The 27776-nt window shown below is 38.9% G+C and overlaps 1 protein-coding gene across 1 annotated transcript in view; it reads left to right on the top strand.

Annotated features, from left to right (window-relative positions):
• The window catches only part of LOC124777009 (cyclin-dependent kinase 8), a 55914-nt gene that overhangs the window by 9134 nt on the left and 19004 nt on the right, over positions 1-27776 (top strand). The window contains exons 5-7 of the mRNA XM_047252257.1: positions 4928-5117; positions 20895-21108; positions 21194-21266. Of these exons, the coding sequence (XP_047108213.1) occupies positions 4928-5117; positions 20895-21108; positions 21194-21266 (477 nt within the window). The remainder of the gene's footprint in view (positions 1-4927; positions 5118-20894; positions 21109-21193; positions 21267-27776) is intronic.

The following is a 27776-nucleotide window of genomic DNA, read 5'->3' on the forward strand; positions in this document are numbered from 1 at the left end:
ATCCATAGCATGACAAAGCACATACACAATGGCGTTGATTGCATCACAATATTCCCATTACATCCCAAGACATTGAGACGTGAAGTTGACACTTGAAACACCCGACATGCGCTGCTAGCGCACATCCTGAGGCTCAGGCGTGAACCCCATGCTGCCCGTAATCATTCACGCTTGAGCCTCAGGATGTGCACTAGCAGCGCATGTCGGGTGTCTCAAGTGTCAACTTCGCGTCATAATATATCGGGATGTAATGGGAATATTGCGATGCAATCAATGCCATTGTGTATGTGCTTTGTCATGCTATGGATTGCTGAAGAAAAAATATAGGAGGACCATTTAAAAAAACATAAGTTTGTGTTAAAAAACACATATGCTTTCGTTTTAGAATGTTTCCAAATACGTACATTCATGGGCCCCAGCCCTACGTTGATACCGGTGAAAGTCGTTTTCCAATAGCTGTTATTGTTCCAGAGATATTTTGGATGGACAAGATAGCTGGGACACGCTGTATAGCAAGGGAAAAATAACTGTCTGTACTCTGCGACGCAAGCCCTAATCTCTCTAATCTTATCTTCATAATCCTTACACGAAATATACATTGGTGGCAGTTGAATTATTCTGCAGTCGACCTCAAATGACAGTTCTCTACGTTTTCTCAATATTGCTCCTTGTAAAGAATGTTGTGTACGCTCCAGTGACTCCCATTTGAGTTCCCAAAGTATCTGCGTAATACTTGCTTGTTGTTTGAACATACTGTTAACAAATCTATAGGCCACCTCTGAATTGCTTCAATGGCCTCCTTTAATCCAACCTGATGTGTATCCCAAACACTCGAACAGTACTCAACAGTGGGTCGCACTAGTGTCCTATATGCAGGCTACTTTACAGATGAACCACACTTCCCTAAAATTCTCCCAATAAACTGAAGTCGACCATTTGCCTTCCCTACTAATGACCTTACATGCTTGTACCATTTCATGTTCTTCCACAATGTTACATCTAGATATTTAATTGACATGTCAAGCAGCACACTGATAATGCTGTACTCTAACATTACGGGTTTGTTTTTCCTATTCATCTGCATTAACTGGCATTTTTCAGCATTTAGAGCTAGCTGTCATTCATCACACCAACTAGAAATTTTGCCTAAGTCATCTTGTATCCTCCTACAGTCAGTCAACGACTCCTTCCCATACACCCCACCATCATCAGCAACAGCTGCAGACTGTTGCGTGTCTGTCAACCAAATCATTTATGTATATAGAAAATTTGGGAATTTAAGGAGATGGGACCTGGATAAACTGACAGAACCAGAGTTTGTAGTGAGTTTCAGGGAGAGCATTAGGGAATGATTGACAGGAATGGGGGAAAGAAATACATTAGAAGAAGAATGGGTAGCTTTGAGGGACGAAATAGTAAAGGCAGCAGAGGATCAAGTAGGTAAAACAACAAGGGCTAGTAGAAATCCTTGGGTAACAGAAGATATATTGAATTTAATTGATGAAAGGAGAAAATATGAAAATGCATTAAATGAAGCAGGCAAAAAGGAATACAAACATCTCAAAAATGAGGTAGACAGGAAGTTCAAAATGGCTAAGCAGGGATCGCTAGAGGACAAATGTAAGGATGTAGAGGCATATCTCACTAGAGATAAGATAGATACTGCCTGCGGGAAAATTAAAGAGACCTTTGGAGAAAAGAGAACCACTTGTATGAATATCAGGAGCTCAGATGGAAACCCAGTTCTAAGCAAAGAAGGGAAAGCAGAAAGGTGGAAGGAGTATATAGAAGGTCTATACAAGGACGATGTACTTGAGGACAATATTATGGAAATGGAAGAGGATATAAATGAAGATGAAATGGGAGATGTGATACTGCGTGAAGAGTTTGACAGAGCACTGAAAGACCTAAGTCGAAACTAGGCCCCGGGAGCAGACAACATTCCTTTAGAACTACTGACAGCCTTGGGAGAACCAGCCCTGACAAAACTCTTCCATCTGGTGAGCAAGATGTATGAGACGGGTGTCATACCCTCAGACTTCAAGAAGAATATAATAATTCCAATCCCAAAGAAAGCAGGTGTTGACAGATGTGAAAATTACTGAACTGTCAGTTTAATAAGTCACAGCTACAAAATACTAACGTGAATTCTTTACAGATAAATGGAAAGCCTGCCGACCTCGGGGAAGATCAGTTTGGATTCCGGAGAAATATAGCAACAAATGAGGCAATACTGACCCCACGACTTCTCACAGAAGATAGGTTAAGGAAAGGCAAACTTACATATCTAGCATTTGTAGAGTTAGAGAAAGCTTTTGTCAATGTTGACTGGAATACTCTATTTCAAATTCTGGAAGTGGCAGGGGTAAAATACAAGGAGCGAAAGGCTATTTACAGTTTGCACAGGACCCAGATGGCAGTTATAAGACTTGAAGGGCATGAAAAGAAAACAGTGGTTGGGAAGGGAGTGAGATGGGGTTGTAGGCTTTCCCCGATGTTATTCAATCTGTATATTGAGCAAGCAGTAAAGGAAACAAAAGAAAAATTCATAATAGGAATTAAAATCCATGGAGAAGAAATAAAAACTTCTAAGGTTTGCCGATGACATTGTAATTCTATCAGAGACAGCAAAGGACCTGGAAGAGCAGTTGAACGGAATGGACAGTGTCTTGAAAGGAGGATATAAGATGAAAATCAACAAAAGCAAAACGAGGATAATGGAATGTAGTCGAATTAAGTCGGGTGACACTGAGGGAATTAGATTAGGAAATGAGACACTTAAAGTAGTAGATGAGTTTTGCTATTTGGGGAGCAAAATAATTGATGATGGCGAAGTAGAGAGGATATAAAATGTAGACTGGTTATGGCAAGGAAAACGTTTCTGAAGAACAGAAATTTGTTGACATTGAGTATTGATTTGTGTGTCAGGAAGGCGTTTCTGAAAGTATTTGTATGGAGTGTAGCCATGTATGGAAGTGAAACATGGACGATTAATAGTTTAGACAAGTTTGGACTAGAAGAGAATAGAAGCTTTCGAAATGTGGTGCTATGGAATAATGCTGAAGATTAGATGGGTAGATAACATAACTAATGAGGAGGTATTGAATAGAATTGGGGAGAAGATAAATTTATGTCACAACTTGACTAGAAGAAGGGATCGGTTGGTAGGACATATTCTGAGGCATCAAGGGTTCACCAATTTAGTGTTGGATGGAAGCGTGGAGGGTAAAAATCATAGAGGGAGACCAAGAGATGAATACACTAAGCAGATTCAGAAGGATGTAGGTTGCAGTAGGTACTGGGAGATGAAGAACCTTGCACAGGATAGAGTAGCATGGATAGTTGTATCAAACCAGTCTCTGGACTGAAGACCACAACAAACAACATATAGAAAATAAGAATGAGCCCATCACACTTCTGTGGGGCACTCGTGATGAAACCCTTGTCTCTGATGAATACCCACTGTCGACGACAACATACTGAGTTCTGTTATTTAAGAAGTCTTCAAGCCACTCAAATACGAGGGAACCCTTTCTGTATGCTTGTACCTTTATTAACAGTCAGCAGTGGGGCACTGTGTCAAATGCGTTACTGGAATCTAGGAATATGGGATCTCCCTGTTGCCCTACATCCATGGTTCACAGGATCTCATGCGAGAAAAGGGCAAGATGAGTTTTGCACTAGCGATAGTGTCTAAAACCTTGCTGATTGTCGACAGAGGCTTTATCCTCTCAAGGAAATACCTATATAAGTTTCCTTACAATATGTACACTTAATAATTGAGATACACGTAACTTTGAAGTGCTGTAGGTTCTTCTGTGATGCTGAGTTATATTCCAAGGGTATAAAAGTTTTTGATTGTAACAAATAGTCTCGAATGCTGATACAATTATGTAAGGCTTAGTAGCCTTATACTGTGTTGATGTAATCTCCTCACAGCAGTTTTCCGTACTCATGTTGATAATGTAGTTAGTGTGTTACTTAGTCAGTCAGTCAGTCAGTCACAGTCAGTCAGTCAGTTGCATGTTCCATTCATCATTTTGCATGATAAATTGTAATGATGTAGGACAAAAGAGTCTATAGGTCATCGAATCTGGGGACAAGCTCTGAAGTGTAGCTGCTTAAAAGAATTTGTCAGCCAGTCAGAGTTGTGTGCAGTGAAGTGATGTCAGTTTAGTGTCCCCTGGTGGTGTGTGTGCATGTTGCCACCTGATGGAGAACAGTGAGTGACGGAAACATGTATCCGCCCGGTGGAGGGCCGACAGGAAGTTTAAAAATCTGTCTCCCACATGGCTGTGAGCAGCACCCCACATGCAGGTAATGAAGATGCCATCGACACTGCAGTTCCTTAAAGTAAGTAAAGCTGATTGACCTTAGTAGAACTCTGAACATAAACATGGCAGGAGAAGGAGGTGAGTTTCAAAACACTTGGAACATGTAATGTAAATCCCATGATGTTATTGCTACTTACTTTGTGATGTAGTGTGCGTGCAACACCTCTCCATAGGTCACACTTCCTTACTTCTTTTTGCCTGTTGTTGAAGTAATTTTCATTTTTTTCTCTTTGTTTTGGAACATCTCTCTTTGTTATTTTCTGAATATCTCTCTTTCAGCAACAACATTTCATTGCAGCTTCCTTTCTTTTCCAGAATACATGTGTCTTAACTCCCGGAAAATGGGAAAACTTTGAGAATTTTCTGTAACTTTTATTTGATGTTGGCTACACCATAGGTGTTTTCAATTTATGTGATTGTCAGCTGTGGTCTTAAATCAGTTGTTTGATGTTTAACAGTAAGATATGTGTGAAACATACATATAGCTTCTAGCTGCATATTGGTTTGTGGCTATAATCAATTGTATTTGCTTGTACATTAGGCAGAAAAGTCAAGTGTATGTAACTGATCTTTCTTTAATAATTTATTTTCAGAAACCAGCAAATATCCTTGTAATGGGAGAAGGACCTGAGCGAGGCCGTGTGAAGATTGCTGATATGGGGTTTGCACGTCTCTTTAATGCTCCACTCAAGCCTCTAGCTGACCTTGACCCTGTGGTAGTCACATTTTGGTACAGAGCTCCTGAGCTGCTACTGGGTGCACGCCACTACACAAAAGCCATTGGTAAGGTTCTCTTGGTACACTACTTGTTAGACTTATTTGTTTGTTGTGCTTTCTTACCTGCTTAATGAGGAAATAACTTTAAGTATTGCTCTACTTACAACACAGGCTGTATTTATAACTACTGAAAGTAGAATTGACATAATCAGTTTTGAACCAAGTCACTAGATGTACACATTTTTACTTAGGCCAAGTTATAAATGAAGTATTGTGAAATATAATAAGCAATTGACATAACACGAAATCAGTTTTGTGGAAAATTTTACTGAGCAGTCTAGAACTGTCTGCTTTCTGTAGATTCCTGGTACAAGAGACAACAAACGACGCTAACTGAACTTCACTGCACAGAAGGAGAGGTACTGAATTAGGTGTTTCTCATGACATACACATTACGAAACTAAATTTTGAAACTACAGATGGGCCATGTTGGTGAGGGAGGTGTGTACACTTACATGAACTTCACCACATGACTTACATGTTAGGAAAGTAAATTTGGGATGCTGGTGAGTCTTATGAGGGAGGGGAGGTTTGTACCTTATGTTAACTTTGTAATAAATTGCAACTTTTAAAATTACCAGAAAATGTACAAACTAAGTTAAATAATTCAAAAGTGTGCTTTCTTGTAGCAGTTCGTATAAACAGCTAAGCATTTGTTTTGAATGACTAGAAATGGTTTTGCTTCAACACAAGTGGTGGTAAATGTGAAATGTCATGAATGTTGACACCATCTCGAGGGGTCTCTATGCTGATTTCCAAAATATATACACTTTTTTCCTATTTTGTTACTTTCTATTTGTAATCATTGTCTGCTGTGGTGGCCATTTTTATTGACTAGGGAACAAAACAAACACAACATTTTGTCTAGAATTAGGGATCAGTGACATTCATCGTAAAGTGATTGAAGGTTGTGTCCTGTGCCAACCAGAATGAACATATTGTTGTAACCTAATGATATGGCACAGTGGTAAGACACTGATCTCATATTAGGAAAGATAGCAGGTCAGATCCCTGTTTGGCCATCCAGATTTAGGTTTTCTGTGATTTACCTAAATTATTTAAGACAGATGTTTGTTTGAAAGGTGCAGCCAGTTTCCTTCCCAGTCCTTTCCCTATCCAGGATTGAGCTATATCTGTAATGACTTCATTGTTGGTGGGACCTTAAACCCTAATCTTCCCATCTTTGTTATACTGTTATGGATGAAATGACTTGTGGCTGAACCCAGACCGAGAAGACTCTTCATAATATTCTACGAAACACATAAATATTTAAATCTCTACATAGTATCGTATAAAGTTATATCACCTTTATGTATGTATGTATGTTTTGTATCCATATACAAGATATTGCTTATGGTTAGTAACAGCAGGAATGCAAATCTGTTGCCTCTCTTGACCAGGACATATCCACACCATCGTCATCTATTTGAATGTGTTGCTGTATGGATTCAATCATCTACACTGCATCACATTTTGTTCATTCACCTCTCTTCTGTAATTTAGCTGGTATTGTGTCGATCATCCCACTACATTTTTGGGTATTCCACCTATAAAATAATGTAGACAAAAATGTGTTCATTTTAGCTGCTTGAGCCATAAACTATTTCCAACAGTGAGACCAGATATTACAATGTAAATGTCTTCATTCTTGTGAGTACAGAAATCAAATTGATACATCCTGTATGAATTGTGTTTGTGAGCAAATGGTGGTAGAAGAAATGGACCAACACCTTTATCATGATTCATGAAGAGAATTTATTTATCACTTGAAGCCACAAGTTATATTGACTTGTGAAGCACATTTGATAGCTACTGAAACTAGGTGAGCCATTTTATTTGGTTTTATTTTGTGCTTTTGGATTATGGCTTTGTGGCACTATGACTGAAACATAGCTAACATTTTTCCTCCACACTTGTATGAATTATTCTAACTGTAAAATGACAATGTTTGTAGATCATGTTTCTGGTACAAATCTTTGCACTTGTAAGCTAAACTTTATGTTTAAAAACTATGTAGTTATTTGAACTAAAGGTACTCTAGTTTGAGTTCTAGTTATCAATTGCTTTCTGCTTTAGGATGATTATTGGCCAAGTTAATGTACCAGTATGAGCCAAAGGAGCTCTGCCGGATGTAAGTACACTAAAACTCAACAGCCATTAATGTTATTTATGTTAGTGCCTGTGGTACTTTTACTTTCAGGAAAAATGATGTTAGGCACAAATTCTTATGTTTATGACAATATATCTGTGCCTTGATTTGGCATTTATGTTCATCTGTTTCTGTTATGTCACTGAACATTTGCCAATATGTTAAAACAGTTATTAGAAACTCTTATTTTTAATATTTTCCTGTTTTATTAATATAAAACACACTAAATACACACAAAAAATTCAAACGTGTAAGTGAAACTTATTCATTATGCTTGGTGAAATGGGTTCACTGTTCTGATTTAGCACTGTTTTTAGGAAATGTAAAACAATAAATCTGTAGCTTAAATTTTTGAAATATTATTAAACAGAGTATGTTAGGTTTACATATGCTCCTTTCATTATTTCTTTTCCACCAAAGACTTTCCATTACTGTATCATAAAAATCATCATGGCTTTGAACCCTCTTGTCCTGTATATGGTTGCAGTGTCTTAAGCAGTGTGCCACCTGATTGGATAAGAAATACCAACAAACTCTTTCATACCAAATTTTAAATAGTACTGTCAGATGGCATTTAAAAGCTAATTCACGCGTGAGAATAGTACTGCCATACCATTGTTAATTGTGGCTAAGTGTGTAAGTATCAGGCCACAAATCCAAGGATCCGTGGTTCAGTTCTTACTGAATCCTAAGATTTTTGTGTTATTTATGATTTATTTCAACTTTATAGATTATTTGTCTATGTGAAAAATCCGCAATTGCACCATGGTTTCAAGTCCATGTTTAACTTATTTTTCCATGTAACTAGCTGGTTAAGTCGTGTCACAGGTTGAAGTAAGGTAAGGGCATACAAACTCCAATAAAAACCATAGTTAGTTAAGCATTGCTGGAGTCAAAGGAGCCATTGATTTCAAGTAAGTATTAGCTGTTTCATTGTTAGTCACTTACCGAGAAAGCCGGCCGGTGTAGCCGTGCAGTTCTAGGCGCTTCAGTCTGGAACCGCGTGACCGCTACGGTCGCAGGTTCGAATCCTGCCTCAGGCATGGATGTGTGTGATGTCCTTAGGCTAGTTAGGTTTAAGTAGTTCTAAGTTCTAGGGGACTGATGGCCACAGATGTTAAGTCCCATAGTGCTCAGAGCCATTTGAACTATTTTTGAACTTACTGAGAAAGGTGGCACAGTGGTTAGCACACTGGACTTGCATTCGGGAGAACGACGGTTCTAACCCACATCCGGCCATCCAGATTTAGGTTTTCTGTGATTTCCCTATGTCGCTCCAAGCAAATGCTGGGATGGTTCTTTTGAAAGAGCACGGCTGATTACCTTCCCCGTCCTTGGCACAATCCGAGCTTATGCTGTCTCTAATGGCCTCAGTGTCAACTGGACATTAAACCCAATCTTCCTGCCTTACTTCCTTCCATTGTTGGTCACTGTTCACACTCAAAAGTGAGATATTAAAATAAGCAATTGTGCTATTGAAAAACTGTTAATACTAATCGTAGTGGGCAAAATAGCTGACTTAGGCAAAATTTCTAGTAGGTTTTACATTGAGTATGCTGTTAATAGTTCAGTGTGACAGGAAGAGGAACATCGGTCACTCCAGTTTATACAGAAGCTAAAAGAATGGATATGCAAAATGACAGACAAGTAGATGGTGTGTATGTGAAAGTAGAAGTGCCACATCAACCTATTGTGGCCTAACACTGTTCACAAGTATGTCTACAGTACCACCATCATTGAAACTTGGAGTTTGAGGATAGTGCCAGGTATTGGTTGCGACCGGCACCCGTGCCCATAGACAGGCACTACAGCCAGAAACAGTATTGCATCAGAAAAGTGCTGCTGCTCCTCTAGGCAGAGGAGGTGAAATATTGTCCTTGACTAGCACTTGTGCGGGTTCTGAGTACTTGTGTTCTTCATATTCATTGGTATTGTGTGCTTGTGAACTGCATAACTAGGATATTGTAATTTGCCTCTTGTAGTGCTCTTGCCATTTTTACCTTGAAGATACCACAAAGTCTTTCATCTAAACTGTTCAGTGAAGGATTTAATGAAGATGAGAAGAGATGGCAAAAGTCATTTAATCAGCAAATGATAGTGAATGTGTGGCATGCAATTGAGTCCCATTGTTGGAGATTATCATTTGTTGTAACCCACCTTTGCCTAAAATATATTCCAAGGCTCTTGTCAGTGTTTGTACTGACATTGATTACATCTGCACAAAGTGGGAGATATATGATAAGGCATCCACAGAATGAGCTACAGGGGATAGGCAAAATAATGCGAACAGTGGTAGTAATGGGATGGTCGTGTTTGATGGTCAACAACACGGGTAAGGCACGTGTCACACTGGACTGTGCATGTTCAGTACAGGCTAGGCATCAGTGCAGGTTGTTAATGAGTAGTGCACACTTTGTATTTGCATTCAGAGGTTGAGGTCAATGTGCAATGAAAGACATAAGAGAGGTCAGATTGTGGGGGCCTGATTAGCTGGAGCATCAGTAACCAAGACAGCCAACTTATTGAATGTTTCAAAAGCAACTGTTTCAACAGTCATGACAGCCTACACAAAACATGGAAAAACATCATCATATAAACGTAATAGTGGGCACAAATTGAAACCAAATAACAGAGATCATCGTATGCTAACACGAATTGTGTCACAACAACACAAAACTAAGGTGGCTAAAGTGACTGCAGAGCTCATTAGCCATCTTCAAACTGGAGTGAGGAAAAAATGACTGTCTATAAGCCTAAGTATGAGTTCTAATTTCTCTTATCTTGTCCTTACGGTCCTTAAGCAAAATGTATGTTGGTGGCAGTAGAATTGTTGATATGTGAATTGCTTTGATATCTTCTTTTAATCTGACATGGTAGTGATCCCAAACACTCAAGAGGTACTCAAGAATGAGTCACACTGGTATTCTGTATGTAGTCTCCTTTGGGAATTAGCTACACTTTCCTAAAATCCTTCCAATGAACTGAACTTGGCTGTTCACTTTTCTTACTCCTGACCTTACATGTTTGTTCCATTTGATGTCGCTTTGAAGAATTTAGCATATAAATTTAACTGACATGATTGTGCCAAGCAACACACCACTAATACTGTATTCTGACATTTGAAAATTGTGTTTCCCCAATCACCTGCATTAGCTTACATTTTTCTACAGTTAGAGCAAGCATCACAGGAAACAAAAATTGTGTCTAAGTCATCCTGTATCCTCCTGCAGTCACTCAACAACAGCACTTTCCTGTACAATACAGTATTATCAACAAAGAGTCACAGATTTCTTTTCACTCTCTACACCAGATCATTTATGTTATCTGGGGAACTCCTGAAAATACCTGCATCTCTGGTGAACACAGCCATCCAGTCTGACATACAGAGTTCTATCAGTAAAGAAGTCTTCTAGCCACTAATATACCTGGGAACATATTCTATATTCCTGGACCTTTGTTAACAGTCTGCAGTAGAGCACTGTATCAAATGATTTCTGAAAATACAGGAATATGGAATCTGCCTGTTCCTGATGTAAGATATCATGAGAGAAATGGCCAAGCAGAGTTTTGCACAAGTGATGCTTTCTAAATCCATGCTGATTTGTGGACAGAAGTTTTCTTGTCTCAAGGAAATTTATTGTATTCAAACTTAGAATGTGCTGGATAATTCTGCAGCAAACTGATATTAAGGAGATTGGTCTGTAATTTTGTGGCTCTGCTCTTTTACTCTTTGTATCTAAGGGTCACCTGCAATTTTTCACTTGGGACTTCACACTGGGCGAGAGATTCACTATAAATGCAAGCTAATTAAGGAACCATAGTCAGAGAGTACCCTCTGTTAAACCAAATTGGGATTCCATCCAGACCTGACAACTTATTTGTTTCCAACTCTTTCAGTCACTTCTCAACAGCAGGGGCACCTGTTTCTGTGCCCTCCCTGAAGGAGGCCTGCTACACCAACCAGCATTTTGGAGTCTTTCTCTCAGCAATTGTATTTTGAAACTTCATGTTTTGGATGTTGCGTTACATCTTCATTGTATCATTTCGGGTAAATGCTGAGTTGTTCTCTGTCTAAAACTTAGTGTGCTGTAGGAAAAAAAAAATCTGAAGTAGAAATTTATCACAGTGAAAAACCCAGTTACAGAAAACATATGTTTCTCAATTGTTCTGTTGAAACTGATCAAATTGCAGTACTTCCTTAGTGAATTTTTTTTCTCCCACCTTGCCCTACCAAAGGACAGGTCTCTGTTTATAATATTATCCTCAGCAAAATGTCTAACTCTAACCTACTTCCACCTTATTTGTAGTGATAGTCTAAATTATATTTGAAGTTCTTGTAATGTTTCAGCATTAACGACTTTCCATCTACAGAACTATTTTGTAACTTTCTTGTTCTTAAACTGTTTTCATCAGTTTTGTGCCTTGTCTTTGTGCATCCTCTGCATTCTGTACTTAGAATTTCTATCACTTTACCTACCCATGCAATTGCAGAAAGATTTGTGTGTAACATAGCCAGGAATCAAGTTATTCTAGAATTTTTACTGCATTTACATGAAAGGCATTTTAGAAATTCAGTGCTCATACTTTTACTTGGAAATAAAGATTATCTATATGTCAGAAAACAGTACCTTCCAGATAACAGTAGATTTGAAGTTGGTAAATGTACCTCGTGTGAGACAGTAATTCTAACAACCTAGACGGTTCTCATTAAATTTTAGATCATTAATGTGTGTCTACTTAATGATCATTTTGTTGAATTGAGTTGTACTGTAATCTATAGTGCACCATTAGACTGTAGTAAAAGATACTTCAGTAATTCATTTGTCATGGGTTTCTTCACTTGACTTGTATGTCAAGCTGACATAAATTTTGATAAAAAAAGCAGTCAACTTCTTCAAAAGAATGTAGGACAGGCTGTATTAGTTTTGTTAACTGAGATAGATTATAACAAGAACTTGTGACAAAATACTGAATAAGGAAAAGGAAAATGTTTTTGAAAGAGTTAGACAATTTCAAAACAGAAAAGTAATTGTTTTTACATCTCACTTCTTTCACATATTGGTAGGTGTCTCTAGACCTGGAGTTTGAGAGGTTTTCAGCTTTTTCTGTTTTGTTTACAGTTTACAACGAAGCAACCAACAGTTCCAAAAGATAGTTTTACGTTTTTTTAGTGTGTGGTTCAGACTATTCATTATGATTGATTGCTTGTTGATAAGTAATAGTTGGATCACACCATTGAATGGATTCATATAAATAAAAGGGTTCCTTACATCTGACTGGGTGATCCTATTCTGAAGTTAGAACAAAGCAAGGGCATAACGCCTCCAATAAGACTGCGTCAAGTAATGTGTTGTGATATTCATATTCAAAGCAACATTTGGGTTGAGCACACTTTACTTTTTTTTGTCACATTTTTAATGCTTCCACTTTAAGATTATGATTCCCGGATTATCTTGCATTAGAAATTTGTTGTTTTGTATTAAAATTATTGATGCTTTCTTAAATATTTATTATTATAAATTATGCACAAATTAATTTAGAAGTTTGTATACATCTTCCACATATCTCACAATGTTCTTTTCAATTTACTGCTGCATTATTTGGGGCTTTTCAGATCCCTAATTCTGCAAGGACCTATATAAATATGGAATAGTTTCTATTTTCCTGTATTGGTACTAGCAGAATTAAAATGCGATTGCACTAATTCTAAATCCTCTTTTTGATAAGTACACACATCAAAAAAAGTTTTGCATCACCCAGGTTCCCAGAACTCTTGAAGATAAATGTTCACTGTGGATATTGTATCATGGACACAGTCCCTTTGACTGTTCAGAGATGTCACTAAAACCACCCAGAGATGTAAACAACTATGCATAAGCAGCACCTATTAGATGGAGGGGTCCGACAGCCGATCAGTTCCAGTCATTCCACCAGGAAGGAGGTACACGGCCCATGTTGTCTGTAGTTCAACCATGCCTAGATGGACGATACCATGGTTTGAGCATGTCCGCATTGTTACTTTGTGCCAGGAAGGGCTCTCAACAAGGGAAGTGTCCTGGCATCTCGGAGTGAACCAAAGTGATGTTGTTCGGACATGGAGGAGATACAGAGAGACAGTAACTGTCGATTACATGCCTTGCTCAGGCTGCCCAAGCGCTATTACTGCAGTGGATGACTGCTACCTATGGATTATGGTTCGGAGGAACACTGACAGCAACGCCACCATGTTGAATAATGCCTTTCGTGCAGCCACAGGACATTGTGTTACGACTCAAACTGTACACAATAGGCTGCATGATGCGCAATTTCACTCCCAACGTCCATGGCGATATCCATCTTTGCATCCACGACACCATGCAGTGCAGTACAGATGGGCCCAACAATGTGCCGAATTGACCGCTCAGGATTGGCATCACGTTCTCTTCACCGATGAGTGTTGCATATGCCTTCAACCAGACAGTCATCAGAGATGTGTTTGGAGGCAACCCGGTCAGACTGACCGAGCTAGGTGGTGCAGTGGTTAGCACACTGGACTCGCATTTGGGAGGACGATGGTTCAATCCCACGTCCAGCCATCCTGATTTAGGTTTTCCATGATTTCCCTAAATCGCTCCAGGCAAATGCCAGGACGGTTCCTTTGAAAGGGCACACCCGACTTCCTTCCCTGTCCTTCCCTAATCTGATGAGACCGATGACCTCACTGTCTGGTCTCCTCCCCCAAAACAACCCAACCTGGTCGGGTTGAACGCCTTAGACACATTGTCCAGTGAGTGCGGCAAGGTGGAGGTTCCCAGCTGTTTTAGGGTGGCATTATGTGGGGCTGACGTATGCCGCTGGTGGCCATGGAAGGCGCCGTAACGGCCATACGATATGTGAATGCCATCTTCTGACCAATAGTGCAACCATATCACCAGCATATTGGCAAGGCATTCATCTTCATGGAAGACAATTTGTGCCCCTATCGTGCATATCTTGTGTTATCTTCAGGATAACGACATTGCTCGACTAGAGTGTCTAGCATGTTCTCAAGACATGAACCCTGTCAAACATGCCTGGGATAGATTGAAAAGGGCTGTTTATGGACAATGTGTGACCCACCAACCACTCTGAGGGATCTATGCCGAATCGCTGTTGAGGAGTGGGACAATCTGGACCAACAGTGCCTTGATGAACTTGTGGATAGTATGTCACGATGAATACAGGCATGTGTCAATGCAAGAGGACGTGCTACTGGGTATTAGAGGTACCAGTGTGTACAGTAATCTGGACCACAACCTCTGAAGGTCCCACTGGTGGTACAACATGCAATGTGTGGTTTTCATGAGCAGTAAAAAGGGTGGAAATGATGTTTATGTTGATCTTTATTCCAATTTTCTGTACAGTTTCCGGAACTCTCAGAATTGAGGTGAGGCAAAACTTTTTTTGATGTGTGTATTTTCTTTTATCATGTTCAGTTCTTTTTCCATAGGTTTCAGCCTGCAGCATGTAACTTCTCTGCCAACTCTATTTGCTGTCTAGAGTGTATGCAACTTGATTTATTGATATACTCCAGGGCCTTTCCTTTATTAAATGTCGACACAGTAGAAATCCTGTTAGTGAGTGGCCTATATTATTAATTATGAGCTCAATGTATTCTTAATACTTTTCCTGTATGTTTATGTTGTGTCTCTCACGGCAATATATCCTGCAAAATCTTCGTAACTCTGGCTTTACTCTTTCATTGGATTGGAGTTGGGGGAGGGGTGGGGGAGTACATGGAAGTATATATTTCCTAATGTATTTCTCTGATAGCATAATTTCCCAATGTTTTTACACAAATTGACTTGCTTGTCGGAACACACTTTGGTGTACTGTAATTTATAAAATAACTCTTAGCTTTTTTCACATGTCTTGCAGTCAGTGTGTCCCTGGAGATAGAACTTCACTAATGTGTCTACATAGACATTATCTATAGTTTTAGGATGTAGCAATAACATCGTGTAACACTTTTAAGCTGCTGTTCAATTTATTCTTTATTGTGTGAGTGGTTTCTCTCGGAGACCTTTTTACAGCTAGAGTTATGTCATTGTTGTGGTCTTCAGTCCAAAGAGTGGTTGGAACAGCTCTCCGTGCTAGTCTGTCGTGTGCATGACTAACACAACCTACATCCATTTTGAACCTCATTGTTTTCAAGCTCCGAGGATTTGTCCAGTGTTACCTAATGCTCCCTCTGAAACTCTCAGCGGTCTTTGTTTCCTTCAGATTATCTAAGTCCTTTCTCCTGAATTTCTTACCTTTTTGTGGTTTATTCAGTTTCAGTCTTCAGTTCATAAACAGTAAATTATGTCAGGATCCACATCTGCCTCCAAAAATGTCTTACAGTTTAAAATCTGGTTTGAAATATGTGCTTTACTGTTTTATAACCGCTGTGAAACTTTCTAGTACCTCCTGGCCTCTTCCACATATACAACTTTATTTCAAAATTCTAAAAAAAGTGTTATGAATTATGCTCCGTGCTACAGGTGGCTTCCTGTTTTTGTTCCGTTCCCCCAGTCCATTTTCTCCTTCTGTTTTTCCTTCTCTTCCGCTTCCTATTACCCAGTTCCACTCATCCTTCATGATTACAATTTCATCACATTTAACTATCTAAATCATTTTCTATATCTCATAAGTTCTTTCAGTTTCTTCATAATCTGCTAAGCTAGTTGCTCACTATAAAGATGACATGTCAAGTTGCAGACATGCACAATTAAAAGGCACTCACATATAGCTTTTGGCCACAGCCTTCATCAGAAAACACACACACACACACACACACACACACACACACACACACACACAATTCAGACACAAACAAGCAAGCACATCTCACCCACACAAATTGGAACTCTGCTTCCATTTCACCAGATCAGAGCTCTTGGTTGTTCTGGTTGCATCTTTGAACCTTTCTTATCATTATTGACAGACATTTCATCACAGGCTGTCAGTGACTGTAACTTATAAAAACATTTTTGTTATTACTACACTGTCTTTAGTCATAAAGTTTTATTTTTCTATTTTAGTCCAACACGTTTGGGAACTACATTTCCACTATCAAGGACTACTTTGATGTTTTTGGGTGTTACTTTTTGGGTAAATGAAATAAATAACCTGTTTCTCACCATATAGCGGAGATGCTGAGTTGCAGATAGGCACAAGTAAAAGACTGTTCCAAATAAAGCTTTTGGCCCGTAAGGCCTGCGTCAAAAATGACGGCGCGCGCGCGCGCGCACACACACACACACACACACACACACACACACACACACACGCACACGCACACGTGACTCATATATAATTATATTATTTTATATTACATTACATTATATTACATATAATATCATAATATTGCTACATTCCATCCTGGATTTTCCATTGTTTGAAATAAACTGTTTCATTATTTGAAGTGTAAGTGTGGAAGTTTTTCACAATTGCATTCTATCATTGCAAAATGAAGTGCATCAATGGAAGCAGATGTAATGACTGAAGAAAAATCAGTGTAGTCCTTGAGAAGTGTGTTGGTCTGATGTCTGTCGTTTTTTGCAGTCTCTGAAAGGTACCATTTCGCAGGACTTTATTTATGACTGAGACTGCCTACTTTCTTTCCTTGTTGCATCAGTTTCTGTTTTTAGTCAACATGTTCACCTGTTTTCTCCTGTAATTTTCAAGTTGCTCATACTTTTCCTCCTCCATTCTGTTATTTACCTGTAGTACTGCTGTACATATCTGTAAGATTCCTGTATGCTTCCTGTCACACTCCCCTCTCACCCCCACCAGCTGCATGGGTAATCCCATTATACTCAACTTCCTTTCCTCCACTTCAGCTGTACAGTTACTTTCCACCCCATTTAGAGCTTTCTTCGACTCTATAGTACTGCCTATTATTATTTGCACCATGTGTTCTAAACTGTGGGATGGCATTTCAGTCATGGTTTTCTCCTTTGCATGTAATTGCCTCTTTACTGACTACAAAACTCTCTGGTTTGGTAGAGTCTACTTCTGAATCACAAACTGTCTGACAACTCAGAAAAAAGTATTTCTTCTTGATCTTGACATATTTGCAGAAACAGTCAATTACCAAAAATAATAAATGAAATTAAACAAAAGGATGCAATACATCACTCAAATACCACTTAAGGGAATCAGGAAATGAAAATCTGCCAAAATAACAATTTTTTTTATTGTGTTAAGCTATACCTCATTCCTTCCTGAACCAGAATATGTATGGCTTTTTATGTTTGGTATATATTAATTGGTGAGAAAGAGCATTTCTAAACAATGACATGCCCCCTTCTGTCACCTGTCAATTGAGCTGTGTTTATCCCGGTTGCAGCAGCCTATCTTTGTCTTTACTATATATATTATTTGACCACTACTTTGGAAAATGTTTAACCTGATGCTGAGTGAATGTAGGTAACAGCTAAACATCAGTTCAGTGTTCTGTTTTTGTTTTATGCATCATAGTGATTTGAAGTAATACTTAAGTTTAGAAAGTAATCTTATTGTGTTTATAGTTATATTTTATCTGCCGCATGGAGTGGCCGCGCGGTTAGAGGTGCCATGTCACAGATTTCATGGCCCCTTCCGCCGGAGGTTCAAGTCCTCCCTCGGGCATGGCTGTGTGTGTTGTTCTTAGCATAAGTTAGTTTAAGCTAGTTTCAATAGTGGGTAAGTCTAGGGACTGATGACCTCAGCAGTTTGGTCCCTTAGAAATTCATATACATTTGAACATATTTAATCTGTGCAGATTGTGAATATGAACAGTTTAACAAAGTTTAACAGTAGTAGTAAATTTAAAGGTAACAGAGGGCCCTTGTCATTCTCTCTGTCCAAAGAACCCCGAGTCACGGTCTATAAGAGCGCTGGTATAACTGGTGATGGATATAGAGATAACCATCCTCCAGCAATGTCAATAGTAGATGTTACAAAACTTATCTATAGAAAGTTGGCTACCAAAAACTTGATTGCCAAATGTATCCATGGGAGAACTCAAATTCCCAATAAAAGTCTTAGTAGCTGTGTGTGGGAACATTTACCTAAAATAGTATTTGTGGACCTCACAGCCCAAAAAACTGGTGTCATGGATGCAGTGTTGTGTTTCAGTGATGGGTCAGCCAATAGGCTGAAAGTTTTTACTGGTATGGGTGTAGAACCTGTGGTGAACATGAAGAATGCACTTCTATCAGTTGACCTGCTGAGGGTGCGAGATGCTGAGAAAAATGCCCTACTTAAAAAAAAGAATCCAGAATTGAACAGAGGGCCTCCAAACATATGCTGGAGGATACAGAAACCCACAGTGATGACAGCTATTGACCTGGCGAGTTTTAACTTTGAGTATCAATTGAAAAGACTGTATAGAAACTTTAAATATATATCCCCGAAAGTATGAAATTTTTAGATTTAGATACAATTTTCTCTGAAAACAATACATGTATGTCAATGACACTTGGTGCAGAGATTAAGTACACCACTTCCATTAAAATGTACTAGAATTATGGCAGTCACATAAAAGGTTTGACAAATACTTGTTTTGTAGATAAAACTGCCTTTTATTGCTGTTAGTTGCTTTATTTATCCCATACGCATTTCACCTTCTCCTGTTCTAAGGCATCATCAGTGGGATCTATAATGATACAGTTTTGTTAGTTTTAGGTTATTAAACAGTTCACTTTGCGATATACGAGGTGTGGCTAGAAAAAAACCGGACTAGTACTGGTGAAACAATAAAACGAATGCAATAAGGCTGAAAGTCGCGTGGCCTGTCACGTGACTCTCGCTCCGCCTACTGCTCGAGTTTCATCTGCCTCCTGCACTCAGTCTGCCCGTGGCGTCTGTTTTAAGTAGTTGACGTTTTGTCTGTGGGTCGGAAAATGTTGAGTGTACAGAAAGAACAGCATGTTAACATCAAATTTTGTTTCAAACTAGGAAAATCTGCAAGTGAAACGTTTGTAATGTTACAACAAGTGTACAGCGATGATTGTTGATCGCGAACACAAGTGTTTGAGTGGTTTAAACGATTTAAAGATGGCCGCGAAGACACCAGTGATGACACTCGCACTGGCAGACCATTGTCAGCAAAAACTGATGCAAACATTGAAAAAATTGGTAAACTTGTTCGACAAGATCGCCGTTTAACAATCAGAGCAGTGTCTGAGTTAACAGGAGTTGACAAGGAAAGTGTTAGGCGGATTCTTCATGAAAGTTTCAACATGAACAAAGTGCGTTCAAAAATGGTTCCAAAGTGTCTCACAATTGAACAGAAGGAACGCCGAAGAATGATTTGTTCTGACATCCTGGAAAACATTGAAAGTGATCCCACCTTCTTACAAAATATTATTACTTGCAATGAATCGTGGTTTTTTACTTACAATCCCGAAACTAAACGCCAATCGATGCATTAGAAAACTCCTGGTTCTCCACGACAAAAAAAAGCACGAATGTCAAAATCTAAATTCAAGGCAATGATGATTGTTTTTTTTTGACATCAAAGGGATTGTGCACATTGATTGGGTACCAGAGGGACAAACAGTGAATCAGCATTACTACATTAGCGTCCTGGCTACCCTACGTTAGCGAGTACGGAGAAAACGGAACGATTTGTGGAGAAAAAAGTCATGGATCCTTCACCAAGACAATGCCCCAGCTCACAGTGCGTTGTCAGTGAAGACGTTTTTGGCAAAACACAACATTCCCATCTTAGATCATCCACCCTACTCACCTGATTTGGCCCCCTGTGACTTTTTTCTTTTCCCTAAAGTCAAGTCAGCTTTGAAAGGAACTAGATTTGAGACTGTTGAAGCAGTAAAAGAAAAAGCGACGGAAGTAATGTATGGACTTACCGAAAATGATCTGCAGCATTGCTATGAACAGTGGAAAATTCGTATGGAGCAATGTAGAGACCGAGGAGGAGAGTACATTGAAGGAGATATCATGAAATTGTAAATAAATGTTTTTTCCAGCATCAGTCCGGTTTTTTTCTAGCCGCACCTCGTATATATATTCCACGTGGGAAAAATATATCTAAAAACAAAGATGATGTAACTTACCAAACGAAAGCGCTGGCATGTTGATAGACATACAAACAAACGCAAACATACACACAAAATTCAAGCTTTCGCAGCAAACGGTTGCTTCATCAGGAAAGAGGGGAGGAGAGGGAAAGACGAAAGGATGTGGGTTTTAAGAACTAAATTTCTACTCTTGTGAAAACAATAAGTTAATGTACAGCTTGACTGTAATTTGTCTAACATCTTCTGTGAAAAGTCTTACTTCTCTCTCTCTCTCTCTCTCTCTCTCTCTCTCTCTCTCACACACACACACACACACACACACACACACACACACACACACAGCTTGACTGTAATTTGTCCAACATCTTCTGTGAAAATCCTTACTTCTCTCTCTCTCTCTCTCTCTCTCACACACACACACACACACACACACACACACACACACACACACACACACACACACACTCTTATTGATAAAACGTATCGGTCTTGGGTGTAATGAAAAATGTATCATACATTTTATTTTTTCATGTACGCTTTAATGTAAAAATGCTGCAATATTCTTGGCATTTTTGTGAGGCATGACATGTTTTTATTTTGTTGTAGATATATGGGCAATAGGCTGCATATTTGCTGAGTTGTTAACATCAGAACCAATTTTCCATTGCCGGCAAGAGGATATCAAAACAAGTAACCCGTATCATCATGATCAGCTGGACAGAATATTTAATGTGATGGGATTTCCATTGGAGAAGGATTGGGAAGATATTAAGAAGATGCCAGAACATCCAACACTTCTTAAAGATTTTAAACGAGCCAAGTATGTGGATCTGTGGTATAATTTTCCTCTTGATTAATGTGTCCGAATAATTTTCAGTTGTTAATAATGTACTTTTTGTTTCCAGCTATTCAAACTGCTCATTGGTGAAGTATATGGATCGACACAAAATTAAACCTGATAGCAAAGCATTCCATTTGGTAAGCACTTATATGTGACAAATATTGTTAATCTTTTACTTGTATGATCTGTGACAGGAAGTTTCTGGAAATATGACTATTCATGATCTTTTTTCTGATATTTTTACAGTCTTAACTCTCTTCCCCTTTTACTTGCACACACCTCCCCTTTGTGTATTTAGAAGGGAGTTGTTTACTGTGTTATTGTTTACTCACACCTCGTGTCAGTTGGTGTTGTGCGTCGGGGAGAGCTTCTCTCTGCGATTGAGTCCTGAAAGCCCTACATGTCGCTTGGACTGACATGTGGCCTGATTTTCTGCCTCTTTTTACATTTCCTGAAACTGCTTTTAGCTCTTAGCATTGTCAGAGTTCCTGACATCTATTCCTTATATTCTCCTTTGTCTGTGTGGAAGATTGTTATTTATTAGATCACGGTTTTACGCACCTCTCGTGTTGGCGGGGGGGGGGGGGGGGGGTCAGGATTGGCATGGGAGAGAGGGGTATCTCTCACCACAGATGAGCCCTGAGCGGCCTTCATCTGGTTCAGACTAACTTGCTGGCGTGATTTTAAGTGCCTTTATACATTTATGGAAATTCGTTTTAATTCTCAGCACTGTCAATGTTCTAGACATCCCTGTCATATTGTGGTATGGTATGCTAACACCTTCTCTCATGAATGACAATCTGATGAACTTATTGTTGGACTCTTAAGGTGTCATAGGATACAAGGGAAATGACAAATTAGGTGTCTTTGCAGTTTTTAAATACTAGTTACAGGTTAACAGCTATACAAATTTAAAGCAAATGTAACCATCATCTCTAGTTTCCAGCATGGTTAATATATCAAATTCAGAGCAGGAGAACCATTGGTCTCAGCTGTCTATGTAAGTTGAAATATATCTGTCTTTCTTAACAGTATGGTTTGTGGTGTAATAGCTTGGCTGGGTGGAAATATATGTTGTTGAAGCAAATGGGAACCACTGGTACTATTGAAAAGTGTTGGAAAACAAGCAGAAAAAGAAACATATATTGTTGTTTAGAGTGATGCCATATGCTACAGGAGGTGAAAAAATTCTATTTTCTAGAGCAGTACTTTATTATCTTTAAAAATGAAAAAAAAAAAAGAAAAAACGGTGCATCCTATGACTAAAATGTCAAAGAGTAATACTTGGAACTGGTCAGCTCTTACAAATATCTGGTGTAACAGTTTGTAGGAATAGGAAATGGAATGATCACATAGCATCAGTCACAGGTAAAGCAGCTGTCAGACTTTGGTATATTGGTAGTTGTGTTGTTGTTGTTGTCTTCAGTCCAGAGACTGGTTTGATGCAGCTCTTTATGCTACTCTATCCTGTGCAAGCTTCTTCATCTCCCAGTACCTACTGCAACCTACATCCTTCTGCATCTGCTTAGTGTATTGATCTCTTGGTCTCCCTCTACGATTTTTACCCTCCACGCTGCCCTCCAATGCTAAATTTGTGATCCCTTGATGCCTCAAAACATGTCCTACCAACCGATCCCTTCTTCTAATCAAGTTGTGCCACAAACATCTCTTCTCCCCAATCCTATTCAATACCTCCTCATTAGTTACGCGATCTACCCACCTTATCTTCAGCATTCTTCTGTAGCACCACATTTCGAAAGCTTCTATTCTCTTCTTGTCCAAACTGGTTATCGTCCATGTTTCACTTCCATACATGGCTACACTCCATACAAATACTTTCAGAAACGACTTCCTGACACTTAAATCTATACTCGATGTTAACAAATTTCTCTTCTTCAGAAACGCTTTCCTTGCCATTGCCAGTCTACATTTTATATCCTCTCTACTTCGACCATCCTCAGTTATTTTGCTCCCTAAATAGCAAAACTCCTTTACTACTTTAAGTGTCTCATTTCCTAATCTAATCCCCTCAGCATCACCTGATTTAATTTGACTACATTCCATTATCCTCGTTTTGCTTTTGTTGATGTTCATCTTATATCCTCCTTTCAAGACACTGTCCATTCCATTCAACTGCTCTTGCAAGTCCTTTGCTGTCTCTGACAGAATTACAATGTCATCGGCGAACCTCAAAGTTTTTACTTCTTCTCCATCAATTTTAATACCTACTCCGAATTTTTCTTTTGTTTCCTTTACTGCGTGCTCAATATACAGATTGAATAACATCGGGGAGAGGCTACAACCCTGTCTCACTCCCTTCCCAACCACTGCTTCCCTTTCATGCCCCTCGACTCTTATAACTGCCATCTGGTTTCTGTACAAATTGTAAATAGCCTTTCGCTCCCTGTATTTTACCCCTGCCACCTTCATAATTTGAAAGAGAGTATTCCAGTTAACGTTGTCAAAAGCTTTCTGTAAGTCTACAAATGCTAGAAACGTAGGTTTGACTTTTCTTAATCTTTCTTCTAAGATACGTCGTAAGGTTAGTATTGCCTCACGTGTTCCAACATTTCTACGGGATCCAAACTGATCTTCCCCGAGGTCCGCTTCTACCAGTTTTTCCATTCGTCTGTAAAGAATTTGCGTTAGTATTTTGCAGCTGTGACTTATTAAACTGATAGTTCAGTAATTTTCTCGTCTGTCAACACCTGCTTTCTTTGGGATTGGAATTATTATATTCTTCTTGAAGTCTGTGGGTGTTTCGCCTGTCTCATACATCTTGCTCACCAGATGGTAGAGTTTTGTCATGACTGGCTCTCCCAAGGCCATCAGTAGTTCTAATGGAATGTTGTCTACTCCCGGGGCCTTGTTTTGACTCAGGTCTTTCAGTGCTCTGTCAAACTCTTCACGCAGTATCGTATCTCCCATTTCATCTTCATCTACATCCTCTTCCATTTCCATAATATTGTCCTCAAGTACATCGCCCTTGTATAGACCTTCTATATACTCCTTCCACCTTTCTGCTTTCCCTTCTTTGCTTAGAACTGGGTTTCCATCTGAGCTCCTGATATTCATACAAGTGGTTCTCTTCTCTCCAAAGGTCTCTTTAATTTTCCTGTAGGCAGTATCTATCTTACCCCTAGTGAGACAAGCCTCTACATCCTTACATTTGTCCTCTAGCCATCCCTGCTTAGCCATTTTGCACTTCCTGTCGATCTCATATTTGAGACGTTTGTATTCCTTTTTGCCTGCTTCATTTACTGCATTTTTATATTTTCTCCTTTCATCAATTAAATTCAATATTTCTTCTGTTACCCAAGGATTTCTACTAGCCCTCGTCTTTTTACCTACTTGATCCTCTGCTGCCTTCACTACTTCATCCCTCAGAGCTACACATTCTTCTTCTACTGTATTTCTTTCCCCCATTCCTGTCAATTGTTCCCTTATGCTCTCCCTGAAACTCTGTACAACCTCTGGTTCTTTCAGTTTATCCAGGTCCCACCTCCTTAAAATCTTACTTTTTTGCAGTTTCTTCAGTTTTATTTTACAGTTCATAACCAATAGATTGCGATCAGAGCCCACATCTGCCCCTGGAAATGTCTTACAATTTAAAACCTGATTCCTAAATCTCTGTCTTACCATTATATAATCTATCTGATACCTTTTAGTATCTCCAGGATTCTTCCATGTATACAACCTTTTTTTATGATTCTTGAACCAAGTGTTAGCTATGATTAAGTTATGCTCTGCGCAAAATTCTACAAGGCGGCTTCCTCTTTCGTTTCTTCCCCCCAATCCATATTCACCTACTATGTTTCCTTCTCTCCCTTTTCCTACTGACGAATTCCAGTCACCCATGACTATTAAATTTTTGTCTCCCTTCACTACCTGAATAATTTCTTTTATCTCGTCATACATTTCATCAATTTCTTCATCATCTGCAGAGCTAGTTGGCATATAAACTTGTACTACTGTAGTAGGCATGGGCTTTGTGTCTATCTTGGCCACAATAATGCGTTCACTATGCTGTTTGTAGTAGCTAACCCGCACTCCTATTTTTTATTCATTATTAAACCTACTCCTGCATTACCCCTATTTGATTTTGTATTTATAGCCCTGTAATCACCTGACCAAAAGTCTTGTTCCTCCTGCCACCGAACTTCACCAATTCCCACTATATCTAACTTTAACCTATCCATTTCCCTTTTTAAATTTTCTAACCTACTTGCCCGATTAAGGGATCTGACATTCCACGCTCCGATCCGTAGAATGCCAGTTTTCTTTCTCCTGATAACGACGTCCTCTTGAGTAGTCCCCGTCCGGAGATCCGAATGGGGGACTATTTTACCTCCGGAATATTTTACCCAAGAGGACGTCCTCTTGAGTAGTCCCCGCCCGGAGATCCGAATGGGGGACTATTTTACCTCCGGAATGAACCAGCAAACACTTCAAGACAGATGCAAACTACTTAACATCTGAAATAAGTGACAGTTCAACACGAAAAGTAGTCTACTTCGCATATTTTCATACACTTATGTCGTATGGTATTATTTTTTGGGGTAATTCTTCTGATTCAAAAAGGGTATTTTTGGCTCAAAAACGGGCTGTTCGAGCTATATGTGGAGCAAGTACGAGAACCTCTTGTTGACCCCAATTCAATAGTCTGGGGATTCTGACATTGCCCGTACAGTATATATTTTTTTTAATGTCGTTTGTTGTTAGCAATATTAGCCTATTTCCAAGAGTTAGCAGCTTTCACTCAGTTAATACTAGGCAGAAATCAAATCTGCATGTGGAATGCACTTCCTTGACTCTTGTGCAGAAAGGAGTGCAGTATTCTGCTGCATCCATTTTCAATAAGCTACCACAAGAACTTAAAAATCTTAGCAGTAGCCCAAACTCTTTTATGTCTAAACTGAAGTTTCCTCATGGCTCCCTCCTTCTATTCTGTCGAGGAGCTCCTGGAAGAGCTAAAAAATTAAGCAAATTCCAGTGTTACATTGTTGATTTTCTTTATTTAAACTTACGACTTGTCGCCTGAATATTTTTTTATATTTCATTTTATCTATTTCTACTATCGTGTTAGAATTTCATGTATTGACTTGTTCCATGACCATGGAGACTTCTCCTTAATTTGGTCCCACAGAACAATAACAAGGGGACTCTGCATACTCATCATCACTCAGTTCATCCAAGTTTATGGTAGATGGGCAGAAATGAAAGTGTTACAAGTGGAAGCTCCACATGCTAAATGTTTAAGGGGAAAAAAAAAGGCATTTTTGGTGCTGGTCAGATGAGGCATGAGCCGTTTATGTTAGTGTAGATTCCAGACAGCAGTTGGACCAGCAGCAAGAGTCAAACAGTAATCCAAGGGGTGTGAGTTTGAGTCCCTATGTGGAAACCTTTTTTTAATATTCAGTTTTTAAGTTACAACACAAATAATCTGAAATAATGCTCAGTATATCGTATTTATGAATATTTTCGTAAAAGAAAACACAAAGGACAATTTGCGATTGCAAGTAAATTTCCATAAAGGAATTTAACGTGTACATGAGGACTTCGTATATGACTTTAGAATACTTTTATTATTCTACGGTTGACAATTCACACATGCCAAGGTAATAGTCATCATAGAAATTTGGAAATCAGTAATTTTCTTGGCATCATGCAGACATTATAAACACTTTATTTTCACAATTACATGAGTGTTTTAAAGCTTCTATAGAAAAACAAACGTGGTTGATATTCATAAAAGGTTCCCTATCATCACACAGTTTGACAGCAAATCATGTGTAATGCATCGTTTTGCCAAATACTGGCAAGAATAGCTGTTGATGTACAGTGGAATGTATTTCGACACAGTCTTCTCTAAATGTGCTTTCTTTTTTCCTCTTGATGAGATAAGAGTAATTTTGAAGCTTTTCCATAAAATTCTTTAACTGATGATAAAATTGGACATTGCAGGGTTGCACTTAGTGGAGTACATTTGAGGAGGAATCACTTTAATAGTGCAAGATGCCAATCCTTCATCTTGAAAAACCTCATCATGTTTTCTCTTGCCACTAGTCAATTTCAGAAGAAATTTGTTCTCATACAAATAGGGTTTAAGCACATCAAATACACTATATTGATTCTTGTCTTGGTTTATTTCCAGTGTAAGTGACATAAAAATGGAAAATTAAAAAAAAAGTTTTGCATAGGAGCTCAATCCCACGCCCCTCAGATTACCATTTGCACTCTTTCTGCTTCAGCAACTACTGCCTGGAGTCTACACTAACATAAATGACTCATGCTTCATCCGACCTGTGCCAAAACTACTATTTTTTCTAAACACTTGGAGCTCCCACCTCTGTCACTTTTATTTGTGAGCAAGCCCTGGATATACCATAAATTTGGACAAAATTGATGATGATGAGTAGGTGTGGTCCCCTTGTTAGGAACTTTCAAGAACTAACTTTAAATGATGATTCTTAGAATGTACAACCACCCGCTACATATCACTCCCTTAGGGGTCTTGACGACAAGCTTAGACTTATTACAATGCTCACAGAGTCGTTTAAGAAGTTACTCTTCTCTCACTCCATATGTGAATGCTACAGTGCTACTGCATAGTAGCTAAGAGTATGGGTGCAGATGTAGACTGAAAA

The sequence above is a fragment of the Schistocerca piceifrons genome, chromosome 2, assembly GCF_021461385.2.
Source record: "Schistocerca piceifrons isolate TAMUIC-IGC-003096 chromosome 2, iqSchPice1.1, whole genome shotgun sequence".
Lineage (NCBI taxonomy): Eukaryota > Metazoa > Arthropoda > Insecta > Orthoptera > Acrididae > Schistocerca > Schistocerca piceifrons.